At 29.6% G+C, this 19,883-nt stretch overlaps 2 protein-coding genes across 7 annotated transcripts in view; one reads left to right on the top strand and one right to left on the bottom strand.

The window, feature by feature from the left end:
- Positions 1-19,883, top strand: part of LOC126855313 (basement membrane-specific heparan sulfate proteoglycan core protein-like) — a 247,012-nt gene that overhangs the window by 108,439 nt on the left and 118,690 nt on the right. The window lies entirely within an intron of this gene.
- Positions 439-19,883, bottom strand: part of LOC126855304 (uncharacterized) — a 140,297-nt gene continuing 120,852 nt past the window's right edge. The window contains exons 1-6 of one of the 4 annotated variants that reach the window (XM_050602831.1): positions 7,281-7,473; positions 3,955-4,211; positions 3,515-3,784; positions 2,833-2,963; positions 2,461-2,626; positions 439-1,680 (exon numbers count right to left, since the gene is read on the bottom strand). In XM_050602831.1, coding sequence (XP_050458788.1) covers positions 1,282-1,680; positions 2,461-2,626; positions 2,833-2,963; positions 3,515-3,784; positions 3,955-4,209 — 1,221 coding nt within the window. In that variant the 5' untranslated portion in view covers positions 4,210-4,211; positions 7,281-7,473 and the 3' untranslated portion in view covers positions 439-1,281. Of the gene's footprint in view, positions 1,681-2,460; positions 2,627-2,832; positions 2,964-3,514; positions 3,785-3,954; positions 4,212-5,471; positions 5,724-6,467; positions 6,657-7,280; positions 7,474-19,883 lie in introns of those variants that run through there. The other 3 variants (XM_050602834.1, XM_050602832.1, XM_050602833.1) reach the window with 3 other exon arrangements.

Raw genomic sequence — 19,883 nt, 5'->3', positions numbered from 1 at the left:
TTACATTTTAAATGAGAACAAAAATTAGGCTGGATAAATATAAAAGCAACAGAAATAGGAAAATTTATGCTGTTTCAAAATATAGAAAATATATTGTGTAAATATATTGAGATTATGGAATTAAAAATCTTTACATAAAAATAAAGAGAAAAAGAGATAGATACAAACACGTGTAAAAAGTTACAATAAATCTATTGATGATAATAAAATGTAGAAATCATCATGTTTTTTGAATATAACCTTTAATTAAAATAATTTATGTTAATCTAAATCAACGAGACCACACATTATAAAGTCTCTCATTTTGCATCGTAAAAAGAATTATTATGTAACCTTATACAGAAAAATGGAAAGTAAAAGTTAACTAAGTTATTAAAAAATATAATAATAAGTTTCCTTATGTGCGATATGAAGATTTCTGTTGATAAATAACAAAAATTACATCTTAGTATATCTTTATTTTATAAATAAGTTTGCAATTATAGAGAGATTGTTTTAAGATAATTGTCTTTTGACTTGCATACATACATATGATATTTTTATTTATTTATCTATAACTGTTACTTTGTAGCAATAAAATATAATCTTATTAAATTAATAATAATATTTTTATTTTGGTATTTATAACGAAATTTAAAATATAGTTGTCATATTTAATCAATATATACAATAATTTATTTTTGCATTTATTTTTACGTTAGCCTGCTATTATTCTTTTGCTATATTAATTTCAATGCAAATAAAGTTTAAAAATGCGACTATTGATGTGAAATAATTCGTGACTAGTATGTAAAACTATTTTATTACTTTAACTATGATATTATTTCACGGCTTTTGCTGTTTTCAAATTTTTTATGTACGATGATATAATTTAATGAAAATTTTTTCTTATTTCTATTTCTTATTATTAATTAAATTATTAATTTATATATATTATTTTTGCATTGATAATTGTTGAATAATTATTTATATTGCTTATTTATATAGCTTTTTCGTTAACATTTTAAAACCTTAATAATTCAATAATATTTATATAAAAAGACAAATGTGTGCTTAAATATATTTTGAAACCTCTAACAAATTGATAGTATAACATTTATGACCTTCTTTATTAAAATAATGAATTAAAAAAATGAGAGATAATTTTAGAATTTTAGAATTAACATTTTACATTATCCGCAGCTTGTTCTAATATTCTCACAAATAATGAAATAATTTTCTATGTTTATCATTTGTAATAAAATCCTTTCCCATATTCTTTATCATAACATATTAAATACATTATAGATCCAATAAACCCCATTCGTCATACATAGGTATTCTTTTCATCATAATTTTTTGATAAATCTCATTCTTATAAGCCGGATTCGTATACCCATCTTTATCCAGAATCTCATCTAAATCTTTTATTTCACTCTTATCAGCCATTACTAACGGTAATACCGTGAATGACGATATCATTCCGTAGGCAGCTCTTTGCCTTAAAGTAGCCTTAAGCTCTTCCAAAGTAGGGGGCTGCGTTTTGCAATTTAATTGTTTCATAGTCGCCGACAGAGTACCCATGTACTCATTAAATAAAATATCTCTCTTATTTTCAATGACATCCAGAGAAGGACTCGTGCTGAAGAAATAGAGGAGATCAATCGCCGGTGAAGTGTAGACGCATAGTTGAAAGTCCACCTGCAATATCAAACAAACTCTTTTGATTGATTTATAAAATTAATTTATAAAATGCCCGACAATTGAATTGAAAATGAAATCCATGCATGGGGAAAGAAGTGAGATTTCTGTTCAGGAAGTTCGCGGCGATCGAGAGTTTACGCGAATGACACGGGCAGACAGGTGGCGGATGGTGGATGTACCTGAATTCGATCAAACTGAATTATTGCATTATTCATAACATGCTGTATTCTGAAATATCACGTATTGTCATCAGCTCTTTATCTTGATCGGTAAAATTAATATTATGGCTTATAGGCGGATAATTAAAATATTACATTAATACGTATTGATCATGCTCTTTAGAGAATTATTCGTTTTATATATAACATAATTTCATTTAAATGTATATTATTAAATGTATGTTATATTATTTATATACTTTCTAATGCAATTATAAAAAGTTGAAAATAGTAGGTAAAATTAGGAAAAATATAACATTGAATAATAAAGTGCAATTACGGAATATAAATAGATATGACATTTTATATACCTGCTTTATATATTACAACTTAAATTTAACGAAATTATAAGAAAATATATATTCAAAATGAAAATAGCGATTTCAAGCAGTTTCAATGTTAAGAAATATATTTTTATTGCATGTAAATATAAATTTAATTTTATGAATTAATTCACGCAATTCTAAATCTTAGTTGCACATAAAAAATTATAATAAATAATCGATAAATTGTTATATTCAGAGGAAGTACGTAATCTTTTATGACATATGATACTTACAAAAATATGATTAATTGGTTTGCCATCATCGTTATAATTGAACAACATATTGTTTACCCAGCAATCACCATGATTGATAACGTTGAACTCATCCTCGGAAATCTTGCATGCTTCTATTCCTATTTGATATATTTTGTCGGCTAATTTAGCAATTTTTTCCGCATATCTAACAATGAAAGTCATATAAATATGAAATTAATTCGATATACATCCTAAGCAGCGCAGTTTATATTCATATACGTTACTCTGTTAATGTGTTTGATTTGCTTAATATTTTCTTTTACTTTAAACTGTTTTAATATATTATGTTTAGTATATTATAAAATATTATTTTAGACAAAACAAATGCTATTGTTTGCATGCAAATTTTACTTTTTCATGCCTGGCCAGTTTTCCATTTCCTTTGCTAGCTGTGAGGTACCCAAAATGAAAAATCCTCCCATTTCTGGCGGGTATTCGCTGTTAAACATTCCTCGCGAATACATTTGCTTTTGCTTTGGTTCCTAAATATTAAAACATTTTTCTAAAATCTTGACAATTATTGGGAGACGAGTATATAGTTGCAATCTTTTAATGTAAAATATCTTATTAACTTAATTTTAAATTAAGCTTTTTTTTTTTAAAAGATAGATAGAAATAGTTTTGTAATTTATTTATCTACAGATATGTCTATGTTAAAAAAAAAATTTATTTTTAATTGTTTACGAAATTTTTAATTGTTTTGGAAAATTTATTTTAATGCGGGATATATTGGTTGAAGGTATATTAAATTTTTTCACTGATTAAAAATATTTGTGACAAAAAGTTCGATTTATTTACGCAAAATACTGAATAAAACTAGACAAAAATGAAGTCAAATAATAATTTTGTATATAGCATTAAATCTTGTTTAACATTAATATGCGTGATTTATGAGATGCAATAAACGTGAAGTGATTTTCCATATACCACTTGCATCATATGACTTGCGAAAATGCTATTAACACGGATTTTATATGGAAGTAAATTTTTAATCGATGCAATGAAACGTTACGATAAATTTGTAGTGGTTTACCTTTTCGCATAAGGCTACAGAGGTTGCATGAAATCTGGCTAATCCACGTATAGCTAATATACAATGATTTAGATCAAGACCAGTTTGACGACATGCCATGCGATAGCCGAGAGGCGCGAGGTCCTCGATTACTAAAAGAGTTGGATTGTCGTGTTGCACGTACAGGCCCTTTCCGCTCAAACGATACTTGGGATCTAACAAGTTGTTCATTTTATTCAAGGTATCTGTCATCATCAATATCTCCGTGATAAAAATACGTGATTTCATAATCTGTAAAAGGAATTTATTTAAAATCAATAGCAAATCAAGAGTTTTTCTTTAATATATTTATATAAAATTAAATTTATATTATTTATATTATTTATATTATTTATATTATTTATATTACATTTAATTTATTTTTATATATATATAAACATGTATAAATTAAATGAACTTACAAGATCCTGACGAACGCCTTCTACTATAGGCGTGATTTTGACGATAACAGATTTTTTTTTTGTGGTTTTATGTCCGTTTTGGTCTCGTGAATATTCGACATTAACCCTGATCATGTCACTGGTGTAGTTGTCACCCTTGTTCGTGGCCGGTTTCGTGAATATATCGATCACTTGGATCGAATTGTCGTTTTCCGACTTTCGCAGGGCCTTCTCCATGAAGCACAGATTCAGCCACGTTGGTGTCTCTAGGGCCATTTCTGAAATTGGAATTGGAATTGGAGAATTTCCCCGACAAATCATTCCCGGCGAGTTCTTCTCGTCGTGTCACGAAACGCGAAAACGATTCTTTACGATAACTTATTGTTCGCGGCAAGATTTATCACGTTTCCTTTCTTTCTAGCCAACTCGCTCCCTTCCCTCTCTTTCTTCCCCCCTCATTTCAGCTTCTAGTCTTCTTTGCCATTCCTTCTTTGTCGTTTTTTCGCCCGCTATCGCCATTTCTTTCTTCCGTGTCCGTCGATATTCAAGACGAGCATTCCCCTGCGTTTCAAATCGCTGTTTCAATTAAGAGCGTAATGGGACGCTACTTTTCCCTTTTCCTTTTTGGCAAACAGCATACGTACGTACCGCGTCGAGATCCCGTCGAACGTGATCGAGTTGCGGTATTTGCGAGAAATTTACGACGCGCCTGGCGCGCCGCGATCGCGTACGTACTTGTGGCCGAACGACGTTGGCCATATTTCACCTTGATGAGTTTTCTCAGGTATGTTTTCCGCGGATGTTACCTCAGGATCAAATCCGTTTGCCATTAAAGATGCTTGATAACTGAACTTATATGAGGCATTCATTTATATAACTTTGATGATGTATAAATAATTTCTTACAAATTTAAATTTCAAACTGCATTAAAAATATAAATATATATATATATATATATATATATATATATATATATATTGCACAAATTAAATTTTAGAAATGAATAATAGAATTTTATTCTTCGAAGATATTTCAGCTTAGATCATAAAAAATGGCCAGTTTTTGAGAATTTTTTATGAAAAATGATTAGAAAAGAGTTATTACTTTAATACTTTATATATTTATTTATATTTGAAGATGTTTGTTTATATGAATATTTGTATACAAGAATTTTAAGAATGTTTATTTTTTTATATACCCTTGAACGGAACAGATTTTGATAGTTGTGTAAGGAGAAATGATTAATTTAAATATTTTTGTATTGCAATGATTTTAGTTTGTGTGTATGTGTGTCATAAATAGACATGTATTTTATACAAGAAAGTTGAACTTAATCGGTTTCATACTTTTTAAGAAATCATGTTGACTTAAAAAACATAATAATTTCGAGAGAAACTCGCATTTAAAGTTTTGAGATATAACATAAAAATAAAAGTTTTATGATTCTTACTTACTAAAAACATATATTATATAATAAATTCTCCTCGAATTTAAAATTTTTTTTATTCTTTAATTTCTCGTTTCGTTCAATTACTTACAATTTTCTTAAACAATATAAGCCTTCTTTAATGTATTAGACGTTCTCTCTATCTCCAGATCGACGCACACGTAGGTAAATGAAAAATTTTGCATGCAGTCTATTATTAATTATTACACTCAATTTTTTTCTTTGCTTATTGAAACTTTTAGTGTTTAATTTCCTACTGGTTTTATCCTTTTGAAAAAGATATTCTGGTTTTTACATAAGCGTGTACTTCGCTCAGCGGTCGAGGTTAAACTAGACGCCTGCTACTTTCTCTTTCAAAACAAGCAATTTCAAAACAGATTCTGTTATTTGGTAATTTAAAGTTACTGACAAGCGTTTAAAAATAAAAATGATCCGCGTAACTGATTTTGAACACATCGAATGTCAGCCTACGTAACATAGTCTAATATCTGTAGATCTAACATTTTTATGGATTTTAAAATATTGTTAAATATTTGATAGAAGTTTTTCTTAAATCTTGAACATTAAAAAATATGTAAAAAGAAATTTTTAGATTAAAATATTTCTTAATTTTAAGTGAATTTAATTTTAACTGTAACTTAATCGTAAATAAATTATATTTGTAGAGAGATATTTATTATATATATGATTCATAATTATGAAATAAATTATAAACATGTAAAAAAGTGTATCAATAATATACATAAAAATAATGATGATAATATTAAACACCTATATAAATTTTGTACTCGATAAGCATGTTTTAATAAATTTAATATTTAGTATTTATAAATATTTTCTGTATCTATTTAAATGTGAAAAATTTGCGCGCAAATAGTAAATTAATTCTCTCAAATCAAATCAGAGATGCATTAGTTTTGAAGAACGCGAGCATTTTTATTACAATGACAAATTTAAATTTTAATTGTTATATTTCCTACAGTTCAAGAAATAAAAGAGATTGATTGGTTATGCTGGTATATGTATATATATCCGATATATTTAGATTATTAAATTTTAAGATTAAGAAATGAAGAGAATCATTTACCTGACTGTAGATTTGTCCGTAAAATCCACAAGTGTCTCGTAAAAACTTACAGCCGTGTGGCATGCAATTTTTACAACTTAAACTCTTTCTTGCAAGAACGCAATTCACACTGATTACTCGGCGTTAGCTGAGCTTGAGATTCTCTGTTGATACATTTTTTGTAACAAAACTTTTTTTCAAATTACGTCATTTATATTATATCACAGGATAACATATCACATAATGTATAAAGTATTTTATAAAATGAAGTGTGTGTGTGTGTGTGTGTGTGTGTGTATGTGTGTGTGTGTGTATTAATAGTTAATGATATTGAAATCACCGAAATTGGACATATTTTTAGTGTGATTTCAAATATTAAACACAGTCAAAATAAAGAGATTAAAAGGAATGAAGATATGATAAATCGATGAGATGATAGCCGACCTATTTTTATATCGTAATATAGCAGCAAGTTATATTCTTTCTTTTTTATATTTGACATTTTTATAATATCGGCTTAATAAAACATTTTTAGTCCAATGTGCATGTAACATTGTTTTTAAATTTTTACTTGTAAAATATTTGGCACAATTTGATTGTTTTATTCCGAAACATCCTATATTTATAGTGACTTTTATTATTAAACTGTTTCATATATAATTCCATCACTGTATAATCTTGATCCATTCTTTTCGAGGCACAATAATTATCCGAAAGCTGACCATAGTTATTAATTTTTTGTCATAATTTTAATTGTCAAGTAAATAAACTACGATTATGTCTCTTCGATTGACCATTGATGAGAGTAAACAAAATAACTGTCGATACACTTACTTATAAGTTGTTCGTCTCAATTTATTTCACTTAATGCTTTCACTGCACTCGCTTCACGAAGGGCAAACGCGAACTGATATATTCTGAATAGAAGTGGCAGGTTTTATACTCAGACAACAGTGGATCTCTCTACTATACTCTCGCAAGAAATTACACATCACATGTCTCTATTCATTTAGCGCTGCACGAACATGGATATCTAATGATCTGTTTCGTACCGGCAAATTTCCTGATTCATTCCGGACTGGTTAAACTTTATCAACAGTAAACATGATAATTTGATCCTTGATAAAAAGGTAATCGTAATCATCATTTAATATTTAAAAAGAAAGATAAGAAAACCTGATAAAGATAATAGAAGCTGACAGCACTTGAATAAGTACAAAAATTAACTATATATATGGGTGTTGAAATAAGGAAGAGGACTGATTTTATCAAGAAAATAAAATGTGATAAACTACTATCTTATATATACATATTGTAACATATTACAATATGTTGCATAAGATGGCTCATTTTAAATGACATTGCGATTTCTCGAAAATCAAGGCTTCCATTGAAAAATGTTTTGGCTGAAAATCACAAAAAATTTTGTACAAGGCATTTTTCGCACGTACGATGGAAACATGATTTTTGAAAAATATTAATGCGTCATTTAAAATGAGCCATTTTGTATATATTATAATTCTAAAAGATGCTCCATATATAATTTATTGGTTTCTTAAGATACACGATTTATAAAATTAACTTTTGCATTATTCATTGTTGTCTGCAATATTATCATTTTAAAAATAAATAATTTTTTGAACGATAAAAGTAGACAAAATATTATTCGCGAAGGTCGTTTATCACATACATTATCTTGGATCATGATGAAATTCATGTGACATTCAAGATAAAAAAATCTTTTCAGTTTCTGTTTCATTCCCTAAGTTAACATATGCTAACAACATTATTCTTGCTGTTAAAATTGAAAATGCCAGAAAAATAACGCTTTATTGATTAAATAATAAATCTTAATACATTGAGTAATGTTTATATGGTTTCACACGTTTATAAAATTTATGTGTGTATATATATCCATTAATATTTGACATACCATGAATTTTATGATAGTACTTAGTTATTGAGCAAAAAATATTATATGATATGTTGAAATAACGGAATATAAAAAGATCATCAAAATATTATCTGTCATCTGATGTAAGAGTTTCGGGGATCTTTAATGTACGGATCACGCATATCATGACGGAACATTTTGTGTAACTTGAAATATAATATAACAAAAATAAATTGTGCATACTTTTGAAGTATGAAAACTACTTTTTATTATTACATATAAGTTAAAAACACCAAATGGGCTTTTATAATTTTTTATATTGGCAATTAACGTATTACGTCATTGTGATAGCGATAATAATTTAAATATTACATCTTAGTGATAAGATTACTTATCACAAGTATATTTATTGATCATCAATTTACCTATATTGTCTCATAATTTGTAACATGTGATGGATGAAAAGGAAAGAATGGATAAAAAGAAAAGAATCATACGATTCAATTAATTATCTGCACGCAAATGAACAATAAGCAAACTGCTTATTCATTGTCACATAATCACAAGAATTTTTAGGTAATAAATGAGATTTTGTTTTTCGATATATAATTTGTTATTTTTCTTGGCTCAGGAAGTTAATAAACACGACCTTAATCACAGAATATATCTAGAAAGATGTGTTATGTCATTCGTGCGAGTCATGGTACGATTAGTTTCTATCTTCGGTTGTGTAATTTTCTCTAATACACTAACCAAACATACACCTTAATGTGAACGTAACATTAGCACACTAAAAAAAATTATCATTATGTGATAATTATTTTTTATTGACCTGCGAAGATTTAAAATGATTTTTTATTTAGCAATTTCTTGTTAAAAGAAAGTATTCCAGAGAGAGAGAGTAATATTAAATAAAAGTAATACTCTATTATTTGACAAAATATACTGTTGTTCGTAAAAGATAAGACTCATATCGTTTTATTTTTATAAAAGTAATCTAAGGAGTTGCATTATAATTTTGGAAATATATAAAGAATATATATATGTATATATAAATAATTTTAACATACATATTTCATTTTCACAGAAAACACATGAACTATCAAATATTGAATATCATTTACTTTTTTCAGTCGTAAGAAAAAATGTATATATAATACAATTTTCTTAATCTTGCATTAAATTACACATCAATACCTTTGATAGTAAATTTAGTAATATGGTACTACGTCAGCAATTGTTTCAGATGAAATTTATCAAGCATTTCATGGTAAAATGTGCAAGTGAACGAAATTCCCAAACGCATTCGTAAGATGGCGATCGATGGCGATGAATTTTTAACGTTTTAATTAATTCTCGGGGAAAGCCGATAAGTATCGCTATTTGATTGAATCGTTAATGACCACGTGACTAAAATTATATACCCGTGTGCAATTCTGAAGTATCGGCGTGCTGTATTCACGGTCCATATGATTTATTTATATGAGCCGATTAAACGGAATGGTCCGCGCGTCGTTAGTTTTCAATTACATTATTCAGCGATCAGTCGCGTTGCGCGAATCGCATCGATCAATGCATAGCTATTCAAATTCTAATTGCATGCAATATTGTGCGTGTTTTTGTAAATGCGTGCGTCATAGAAAAATGAATACTAGTTACAGTAAATTAGAAGCATAACATGCAACTGCATTTATCAAACATTTCCATTTAAATTCAAGTGTAAAATAGTATCTCTTTAGAATAAGCTATGAATTTTATCATAAGTTAATCAATCTTTATTAATGGATCAAAATTTTGAACTCGCTAATTGCATTTTATACATAATTTAGAATTGATATAATGATATTATAAATATTAATTAATAATCATAAATATTAATTGATAATCATAAATATTAATAGATAATCATAAATATTAATAAAGATGGTAAGGTGTAGTTATAAATTAAAAAAAATAATATACAAGATGTAATAAATTGTAAGTAATAAGAATGTATTAATATGAGAAGTAATCATAATTTGATACGTGTTATAAGGAAACATATTAGTCAGTACATTACATAACTATATAAGGTAACGATTTATTATTGACTTTTTTATGCTGGACGTCATGATGACGTTGATTTACATGACAATTACTTAACTACTAAATGATGATAAAATGTAATGTCAGTTTTATCAAGGAGACATAAATTGTCTAAATCACATAGACAATTGTAGAAATGTACATAAGACAGTTTAACAGTCAAAACGTACTAATCCATATATTATCTATGGACAAATTACAACAGTAAGTTGATAATATTTTAGCAATTTTATTCGTTAACAAGTTCAGTTGATGAAAGATAATTAGTTTATACGGTTGTGAGTTTGTGTAGCAATAAATAATGACATTCATTTTGATATAATAATTGGTCCCAGTTATGCAAGGGAAAATTAATCTCAAAAATTTTCCTCCTGAAATTATTTTGTCGAATGCAATACGCGTACGTTTATATATTCAGGATTCTAATGTTTTAGCAATTCTTTAGCAGTCAAATTATTAATGGCTATTACAGAATTATGGCTTATGAGAACAGATCGAGGAAACAGATTTTTGAATCGAGTGAGTTACATGCCTAAACATAATTTGTCAAGAATGCCTGTGATAAATATAAATATAGCTTTGTGTGTTTTACTTGATATAATTATTGACAGGAAAGATACGTTATTATAAGAAATAAATATCTGACATCTATATCTACGATTTTAAAAATCAAGATATGATTTCGTAATTACGTCATTACGTATTCATGTGACAAAAAATACAATATTGTTGATCAAATCGACCCATGTTTCTAATTGCCTTAAAATTTCCATAAATAAAGGAATTTATCGTCAGATATATCATATAGAGATTAGTATTTGAAATCTTTATTATAATTAAACGATAATTATACGATTAACGATAGATAAGTTTTTATTTACACAGACAGTATTTACGATGTTTGTACGTGATGTTTTTCAAAGCTCAATTTTTGAAACGCCATCCAACACGTTTCAACATTCAAATATAAGTTTCGTTAAGTCCGTGCAAAATATAGATCGTTGCGAGACACTCGAGCTGAATGCAGTCGTTATGTTCCCATCGTGCTCGCTTTATCCATTCCAGATGGTGCGCTCTCTCGCAACCCTTCATGAAGTACTCGTTTCACAAGTTCTACTATTCGCTCCTCGTTCAAGACAATTGTACAGTGTACGAGGCGAAGAGAACTGAAAGATAGTCGGATGCTAGCCTTCCGTAAAATCCTCCTTTTCGAATATAGCGACAATTTCTAATGTCGCTTGAATCTCTAGTCCAGAGAGCGATTCTAGGGCGAATCACAGGATAATCCCGAGCAATGCCTTTAGTATCGGTTCTACAAGCGATGGCACTTCTTCTAATGGAGCCTGTGTCTGCAATGCATTTATGTTTACGTGAACGGCTACAGCTTTTAGTTCATTTCCGTTGAGTGCCGATTGCGAGAGCTGCATGATTAATTTTGCGGCAAATTTTTTAAAGCGAGAATTACCGTAATCTTACCTAAACTTTTTCATGCTTTTAAGTTATTCTAATGATTAATATTTGTGTGAAAATTACATTTTTCACGCGTGATTTTTACAATGTATATAATTTTCCGTAAAGTTTAATAAGATTAAAATTTTATTTTGTTTAAAATTAAAAATTATTGAATAAAATATACAATTGACGGAAGTAGCTGGACTGATATTCTCAAAGATTTATATTCTATCAAATAGATGATGTAATGCATATGGCACATTCCTCGACACGAATGTCTCTTCATGCGGAAAAATAATATTGGCACAATTTTTTTGATCTATCATATCCAAGTCGAGATGATTGATTTGATCGTAATTATATATCTAATATAAAAAGTTAAATCGATTGAGAAATAAATGGATAGTTCCTTGATCGTAAAGCATAATTTGCTTTTGATAGTTGATATTGAGTTAGATGATTAATGATAATTGATTCGATATAAATAATTTCTATTGAATTGATAAATATCATTGACCATTTATGAATAATTCATTATGAATGATTCATGCGTTACGAATGCGCCGTATGTATTATATCTATTTGATAGAATACAAATCTTTGATTCAAGGATCTCGATTATGACTATTCCAGAAGTCGAGCATGCAGTTTTTATATCTATTCTCTCGTTTTTTTGTTGACGTTTCATTTCAATTTTTTTTTCATAAAAGGATAAAAAGTACGTATCGCACGTGTAATAAAAATACTCGATATTTTCATAAAGTTTAATAATCAGATATAAAGCTATATTTATGAAAAGAAATATGAAAAGAAATTTTATTTCTTCCTCTTCTTTCTCTTACTCTCGCTATAGAGTTAATAAATATTTTATTGATTTTTTTTTATTAATTGTTATCAAATTTTATTATGATTGTCAATCATAATAATTGTCGCACTCGCATTTAATGCGGTAATGTCATTCGAAAATTATGCGTATTGCGAGACGCAGCGCGTTGTCGAGACTATTGGTCGTCTATTGGCGGAGAAGTTGGCTCAACAAGCATCCGCCCTTCCTAAGAATCTCATGAGATCGTGTTTATAATGATTTTGCTGGCTCTGGAAGTTGGCACTGGAAGACGTATCCCCTGACCCCTGACCCATCTCGGTTATTGGAAGGCCATAATGCAGTGATGCTCATCCAATTATTATCAATGAATGTCGCTCCTAAGAGCTGCCCGAATCGGCTGAGTGATTTTTACGCCCTGCTGGAAACGATCGTTAGGCTCTAGATAATCATTTAATAGCAGGTGATTAATTTCTCGTTAATGTCAAGCTTCAGAAAGAATTTCATCAAATGGTTCGATCGTACGATATTAGGAGTGTTTTCACTATCTTATTATTACGCGAAAAATTTAATTGGATTGACTTGATTTTTTTTGAAACGCTAAGTTAGTTTGTTGCGACAATATCTGTTGCAATACAAATTTCATATACTAAGTTTAAATTTTCCTCTAGTTAAGAAAATTTATTTGATTAATTTATTATAAATTTTAATTTGTTCACTTTCTATATTAAACTGTTATAAAAAATGATAAACGAGAATAATTGTTTTCATATTCATGTAAAATAAAGATTTATATGAATAATAAAGTGATCTGAGAAATCTTGAACACGTTCACTTTGTATACGACCAAATTTATCAGAGGGGACCTAAATAAAGCTGATCCCTCTGTGGAGCTGGGAAGTCATATCACGCTCCGACCCTATGACCACGAAATCCCAATTCCCAATTCAGGAAATGGCGTTGTTCCTGGTAAAGTTCGATCTGGAATTAAAGCTTTTTTATCGCATGCTCAACAGTAATTCTCATGGCTTCCGGAAATGCATTATTGAAAAGCCCTTAACTGCGTATAACATATTTCCGGGCACGGTCAATAACGACTCGATGTGCTGGAATGAAAATATGAATTATTCGATAGAAATATTGTAATAATTAACAACGCAATACGTGCATCAACATAAATTAATAATTATTAAAAACAAGGACATCTCCTTGCCTACACTTTTTTATCTTAATAATAAGAAATAATTATTTAATCCGCTTAAAAATCTACTCGTAGAGGCATAATATGCATACTAAATGTCTTTTAAGTATTTTAATATATTTGATGAATCTGATATTAGATCTCTTGATTATGTAAATTATCGTTTCCGATTAATTCTTTCGTACATTAGACTCTGACTTTATGATTCATTGATTAAATTCCTGAAGAGAAATCCTTATTTTTCCATGATTTATTTTATTACCGCTATTACAGCTATTTTATAAATATTTATTAGCTATTTTGTAAGCTAATTTTGTCACCGATATTTCTTGTATCTATTATCGAATGACTTTTCTTTCTCAATTAAACGATTATTGCCGCAACTTCGCCGAAGGAAAGAATTATGAAATTGACAGAACATAATAAACAGAAGGAGGAACAATTTACAAAAATTCCGTGCAGCGACAAATCTTTTCGCGATAACTTGGAGAATCTCGTACGAGTGTTGAAATTTCATCATTACGCATTACCAGCTACAATTTTGCACCAATTTAGCGGCCGCGATTCGTCGGTTCGCGCGAGAAGGCGTAGTTAAAAAGCTCTCGTGCCGAGGGTAAGTTCCAAACTTTCGCGATGAAGAGCGATAAAGTTCTAGGAAGCGTCGGTGATACCGGGTTACACGGTAACAATGAAATGCAGTGTAACTAAGCCCTTTTAACCCTCCTCTACCTCATCGTGTCCGACCATCGTTGCGTCTTTCCGCTCGCCCTACTACGACAACAACTGATACGGTTGCACTTTCTCGAGCTTTCATTTACGAAAACAATTGTGAAAGCGTTGCGCACACCAAACCAGCAAAGCGGTACGCGGCTTGAAAAGAGATGAAACCCCCCTTACACTTCTAACCGTGCACTCGCGCGCGGCTTGAATACTCTCGCGGCGTAAATTCGCACTCGTAGATTCGTTTCCTTGTAAAGGATACCGTCGTTATTGTTTTATTTTATAGTCGCGAGAACATACTCGTGTTGTGTATGGATTTCCTGCGGCGAATTAAAGTGCTCTTTGTTATAAATTTAGGAACGTGAGATTGCGGCAGGCGCGCCGAGCGGAATATCAACCTAGATTTATTATTTGAAAAGAGTTTTTGAGGAGCAATTAGTAACTCATAAAAAATAGAGATAAACAGCGTTGACGGATAAATGTTATCTTAATCTGTGATTTACTTACATAATTAATTTATTTATATAATATAATAATATAATTATATCTATCAAAATGCGTGTTTAAATTTTAAATAAGTTTTATGTATCTTAAATTTATTCTTTTAAATAAAAAATGTTTATAATATAGAACCTTTTAATTTAAGTGCTTGATTTTTATGCATTTTATTGCGTCTTTCATATTGCTTCGTCATATTGCGTCTTTTACCAAAGACTCAATATTCACAAGCAATTTGTTCTTATGCTCCCATTTTATGAAATTGTAAACGGTTATTAAATTTCTAATTAATTTACCTGAATGAGACGAGGTTTTGAATTTGATGATATTTAATACTCTGTAAGCACAAGGCAAAATGAAGCGTGATCAATTCGGTCTGAAGAGAAGCACGAAATGCTTCATTGCCAAATGCGCTTAGTGTCGCTTTTATCTAGAAATAATTGCAAAAATATTGAAAAAAAAAGAAAACGAAAAACAGTATAGATCATTCAAAAAGAGAATGTCTGCGTTGCATGATGAATACTCGTACGTGACCTTAATTCGCGTTTAATGAATTCGCGTGTAGCAGAGATAATATTTGCGCGCAATTTAATTCCAATGTCAGAATGACACCGTCATATTACACGCAGATCTCTCGCAGAGGAATCAAACTGCCCCGTAGTTGTGAAAAGATAAATAAAAACGGGAATAAATTTATCTCATCTTGGCACAAGAAATATGTACCGATGACATTTCCAAAACGTCGATATTGTTGCTGCGCGACAACGAATGGACGTATGTTTTCTATAATTTTTCTTCCCGAGAGATGATAATGCATTCGAATGTGTGAGTGCTTATGCACGGCGATGAACAATCGATCGCTTGCAAATATGCAACAATATGTAATATTAGGATTTTTATCAATTTTTTTCTTCGTACAATTTATGACTTGAAAAATTTTTCTCACAGATGATCTATTTTCCATTATCTGCAATTAATTGATAAGTTGCACGTAATTAAACACATGCAAAAATATAACGATCTATTATTCACACAAAAGACTTATTGTTAGACGCATTACGTCACGATACGAGAAACCTTTCTACATTGACCTTATATGAGTTCTCATTTCTACCAATTAACTCGAGCAGGAAATTAGTTTCATTCGCTGTTGTTGATTAACCGAAACCTTCACTCGTTTTTCTTGTTTAAACTGTATAATTAAACAAAAATATTCTCTAGGCTTTGAATTTTCACGAGTCATTGTATTTTCATCACGATCACGATATTCTGATTATCTACATTATCTACATTACTTGAAGCTTCATGTTTGAAATTATATAATTATATAATTATGTTTGATTTAGTTAATCAGACATTTAATCATCACACATTTAATAGATGGAGAGATAAATTGTCATTTTATAGTAGATGAAATGTATAGATTAATTCTTTACCTTTTATATATAAGAAGGTTGTTTAGATTTTCTATAGTAAATAATTAGATAAAGAGATAATTAACAAGTAATAAAAGCGAAATTTTGCTTATGATAACCATTGATAACATCTTAATTCGACTTATCTTCCTTCAATCGAGTAACTCGATTTAGATTAAATAATTTGCAACTTTAATTATATAGTAAAGTGATTTTCAATATCGTATATAACTTGAAGTATAATTCTGGTAGCATATTGTCGACACAGATGTTAATTAGCATGTTTTTAATAGCGATAATATGTATATGTATATCACATTTTATAGAGAATATAACACGATTCACAGCTCAAACACATTTATTTTTAATTATATATTTCTTGATAAGTATATTTTGATATCCGATGGTTTATTATTTTATTAATTATTATTTAATTAATTTTATATTATTGCTTATTACTTTGACAAATATCAATGTAACTTTCAATTTGTGTTACGTAAAATTAAATTAAATATTATTATAAATATAATAATAAAGTCGCGATAAAAAATAGTTATAATATTTTCCCAAAAATTTAGTACAATGTTCGAGTTGAAAAGATTTTAATGAAAATTTGCTAAAGAAAAGAATAAATACTTATGATTACAGTCAACTGATAGTTCAACAAAGCGATGCACTTGCACCGAAAATCTTAGGAACGCGCTCTATGCGATTCTCCGCAAAGCTGGAATTTAAATTGTGCGTTAAGCTTGCAAGAGAGCTTTACTCGTTGAATGTAATTTGCATATTTTGTTTAAAGCTTGGGAGGCTCGATAGCGCGTTAAATCAAGCAAAGAGATAACATTCGAGTGTACTTGTGGAGAGTGAGGAGGGAGGGGAGGTGAAAGGGAAGGAAGGAAGCATGGACGAGCCAGGTCTTTTGGGATAATAAGGGCGTATAGACGAAAACGTCCTTTAAACTATACGACGTTGTCGGGCGTTTATCTAACGACAGATTTCGGTGCCGATGCGATGTTGTTCGGTGAACATCCTTTGCATATCGCTTATGAATTCGGCCATCGAGTCCTCCCGATGACGCAAACTTTGCCAGACCAGGTAATTAAGGGGCGTTTGACACGTGCGAACGGGGATGAAAATCCCATCGCGTTGTTATTTCGTCGCCTCCTATTAGATATCCGCCTCTGACTAGCGTGGCGCAGCTTAACGCTTTAATCTGTACCGCGTCGCGCAACTTCTCGCCCACGGATTTTCGACGAGGGGACGATTATGGAGGGTCTAAGCGACTGCGTGTTTGGAATAATAATTATTGTTGTTTAGCGAAGTCGTCGAAACGTGCCGCAGCATATAAAGCCCTTACGCCTACGTTACAGCGCTTTCATAGCGCGTGGAAAATAGCCCCGACATCTCGAACCACATTCGAAAGATCCAAGTTATTCTTGAATCAGTAATTTTTCGGATTTGAGCGAATTGATGAAAACGTTTTAAATATATCGATATATATATATATATATATATATATAATTATATAACAAATTAAATTACAATTTCTTTACATTTTTTAAAAATGTTTTAATGTGTAATGCTGTGAGATGCAAAATGTCTTAAAGCATCAAGCATAAATATTTAATGAGAGACGCTCCAGTTCTTCGATTGTAAATTTCAGTATAATTATATTCTAAAAATAACATTAATGTAAAAAATCAATTACATCGCTATTTTTTTTATTTACATTTTCTTTTTTTGCTTTTAGAAGTCTAGAATTAATGTGACAAATGTTAAAAGTGCTAAGTATTTACGATGATAATGACTGCATAAAAAAGTTTACGACAAGCTGACACGTACAATATTTCAAGAACGCTTGCAACCTAGAAAATTGACAGCTTTAATAACTTTATAAAATATATTTTCTCACTAAAACAGGAATTTTATAAGTTGCATCGTCATATAGTAAAAAATGCGTTATATTTGTATAAATATAAGATTGTAAATATTTTTAACAGGCAAAGATATTTGCTGTTAATAATAAAAAATTCTATTTTAATGTATGTTAAATCTGATATTTAAAAAAAATATATATGATAAGATAGATGATATATAATAAGAAAGAAAAAATGAAACTCTCTTCTTCTATAACAATATTTAGAATTAAAAATGAGAAAAGATATTTTTTTTATATTATAGCTTTACATATAATAATTATTATTTTGTACTATACGATAGTGGTTGGAAATTCATTTTTAATATTTAATATATATATATAAACGTAATTTAAAAGCAGAAATGAAGTATCTATTTATACAGCTATTTATACAGCAAGGTAAATGTTCAAATATGTATGAATATACTATGTACGCGTTTTTCGGTTAGTGATGCCGGTACCCATTTATTTATTTAAACCTAGGCAGAATCCTGTTTCGCTTTTGTTATAACTTTATATAAAGCCAAGGAAAAGACACTTACCTTTATTGCTCGCAACAACTTTTATGTGTACTACGTGAGCGTATAATAAAATGGCATATATTCCATTTACGAGTCAGCTGTCACTTGACTATCTAAAAAGATTTCGCGTAGTTTTGTTTTGCACAACTAAATACATACTCTGTAAATTGTTGCTGCTACTCGACGAATGCCAAGATACGTTTGCGTATCTTCACTTAAATGCAATGAATGATTTTCATGTGCATTCTTGCATGCTCTTGCTAGTACTAAATATTATTACAAATAGTTTTCTTCAAGTCATCGTGTTTACGAGAAATCTCTGCAAAATTCTATTATACAGTTTCAGCATTCTTTCACGAAGAATTATGTAAATATTAGCATTCTTCCAGTAGTGATATCAAAAAATTTAACGCTGTTTTATCTGCAATAAATGACAGCATTCTACATCATCTATGTAGATAACTGCGCATAACACAAGTAGAAAAAAATTTGCGCTGCGATTGAAGTTAAAAAAAATTTATCTCGATCAAATATACTTATCCAATTAACAATGTTTATGAAATGTCGACATCGCAAAACATTGTTATATTATCAAGTCTCGACTTCGTTACAGCGTAATGTTTGCGATGGTTGTAAAAAAAAAAAAAAAAAGAAAATTATCAATCGCGAAAGCGAATATAGTTTACGAGTGAATAACATCATCCTTATATCGGACGGATCGCTTGCGGATATACAAATCGCATATATATGCAGGAAGCGTAAAAGCCCTTCCATGATCGATTGTGACGTACGTGCGTGCGCATCTTAAGCTCTTAGCGGTTGAGATTTTATTCCGAATCTTCTGTCTTTTCTGTAATATATGGCATAGCTTAACGACGAGTCTCGGCTTTGCTCAACAATAATGCGATGC

This window comes from Cataglyphis hispanica, chromosome 15 (genome assembly GCF_021464435.1).
Source record: "Cataglyphis hispanica isolate Lineage 1 chromosome 15, ULB_Chis1_1.0, whole genome shotgun sequence".
NCBI classification, from domain to species: domain Eukaryota; kingdom Metazoa; phylum Arthropoda; class Insecta; order Hymenoptera; family Formicidae; genus Cataglyphis; species Cataglyphis hispanica.
The sequence above is the reverse complement of the archived record's forward strand: the minus strand, read 5'-3'. Positions and strand labels throughout refer to the sequence as shown.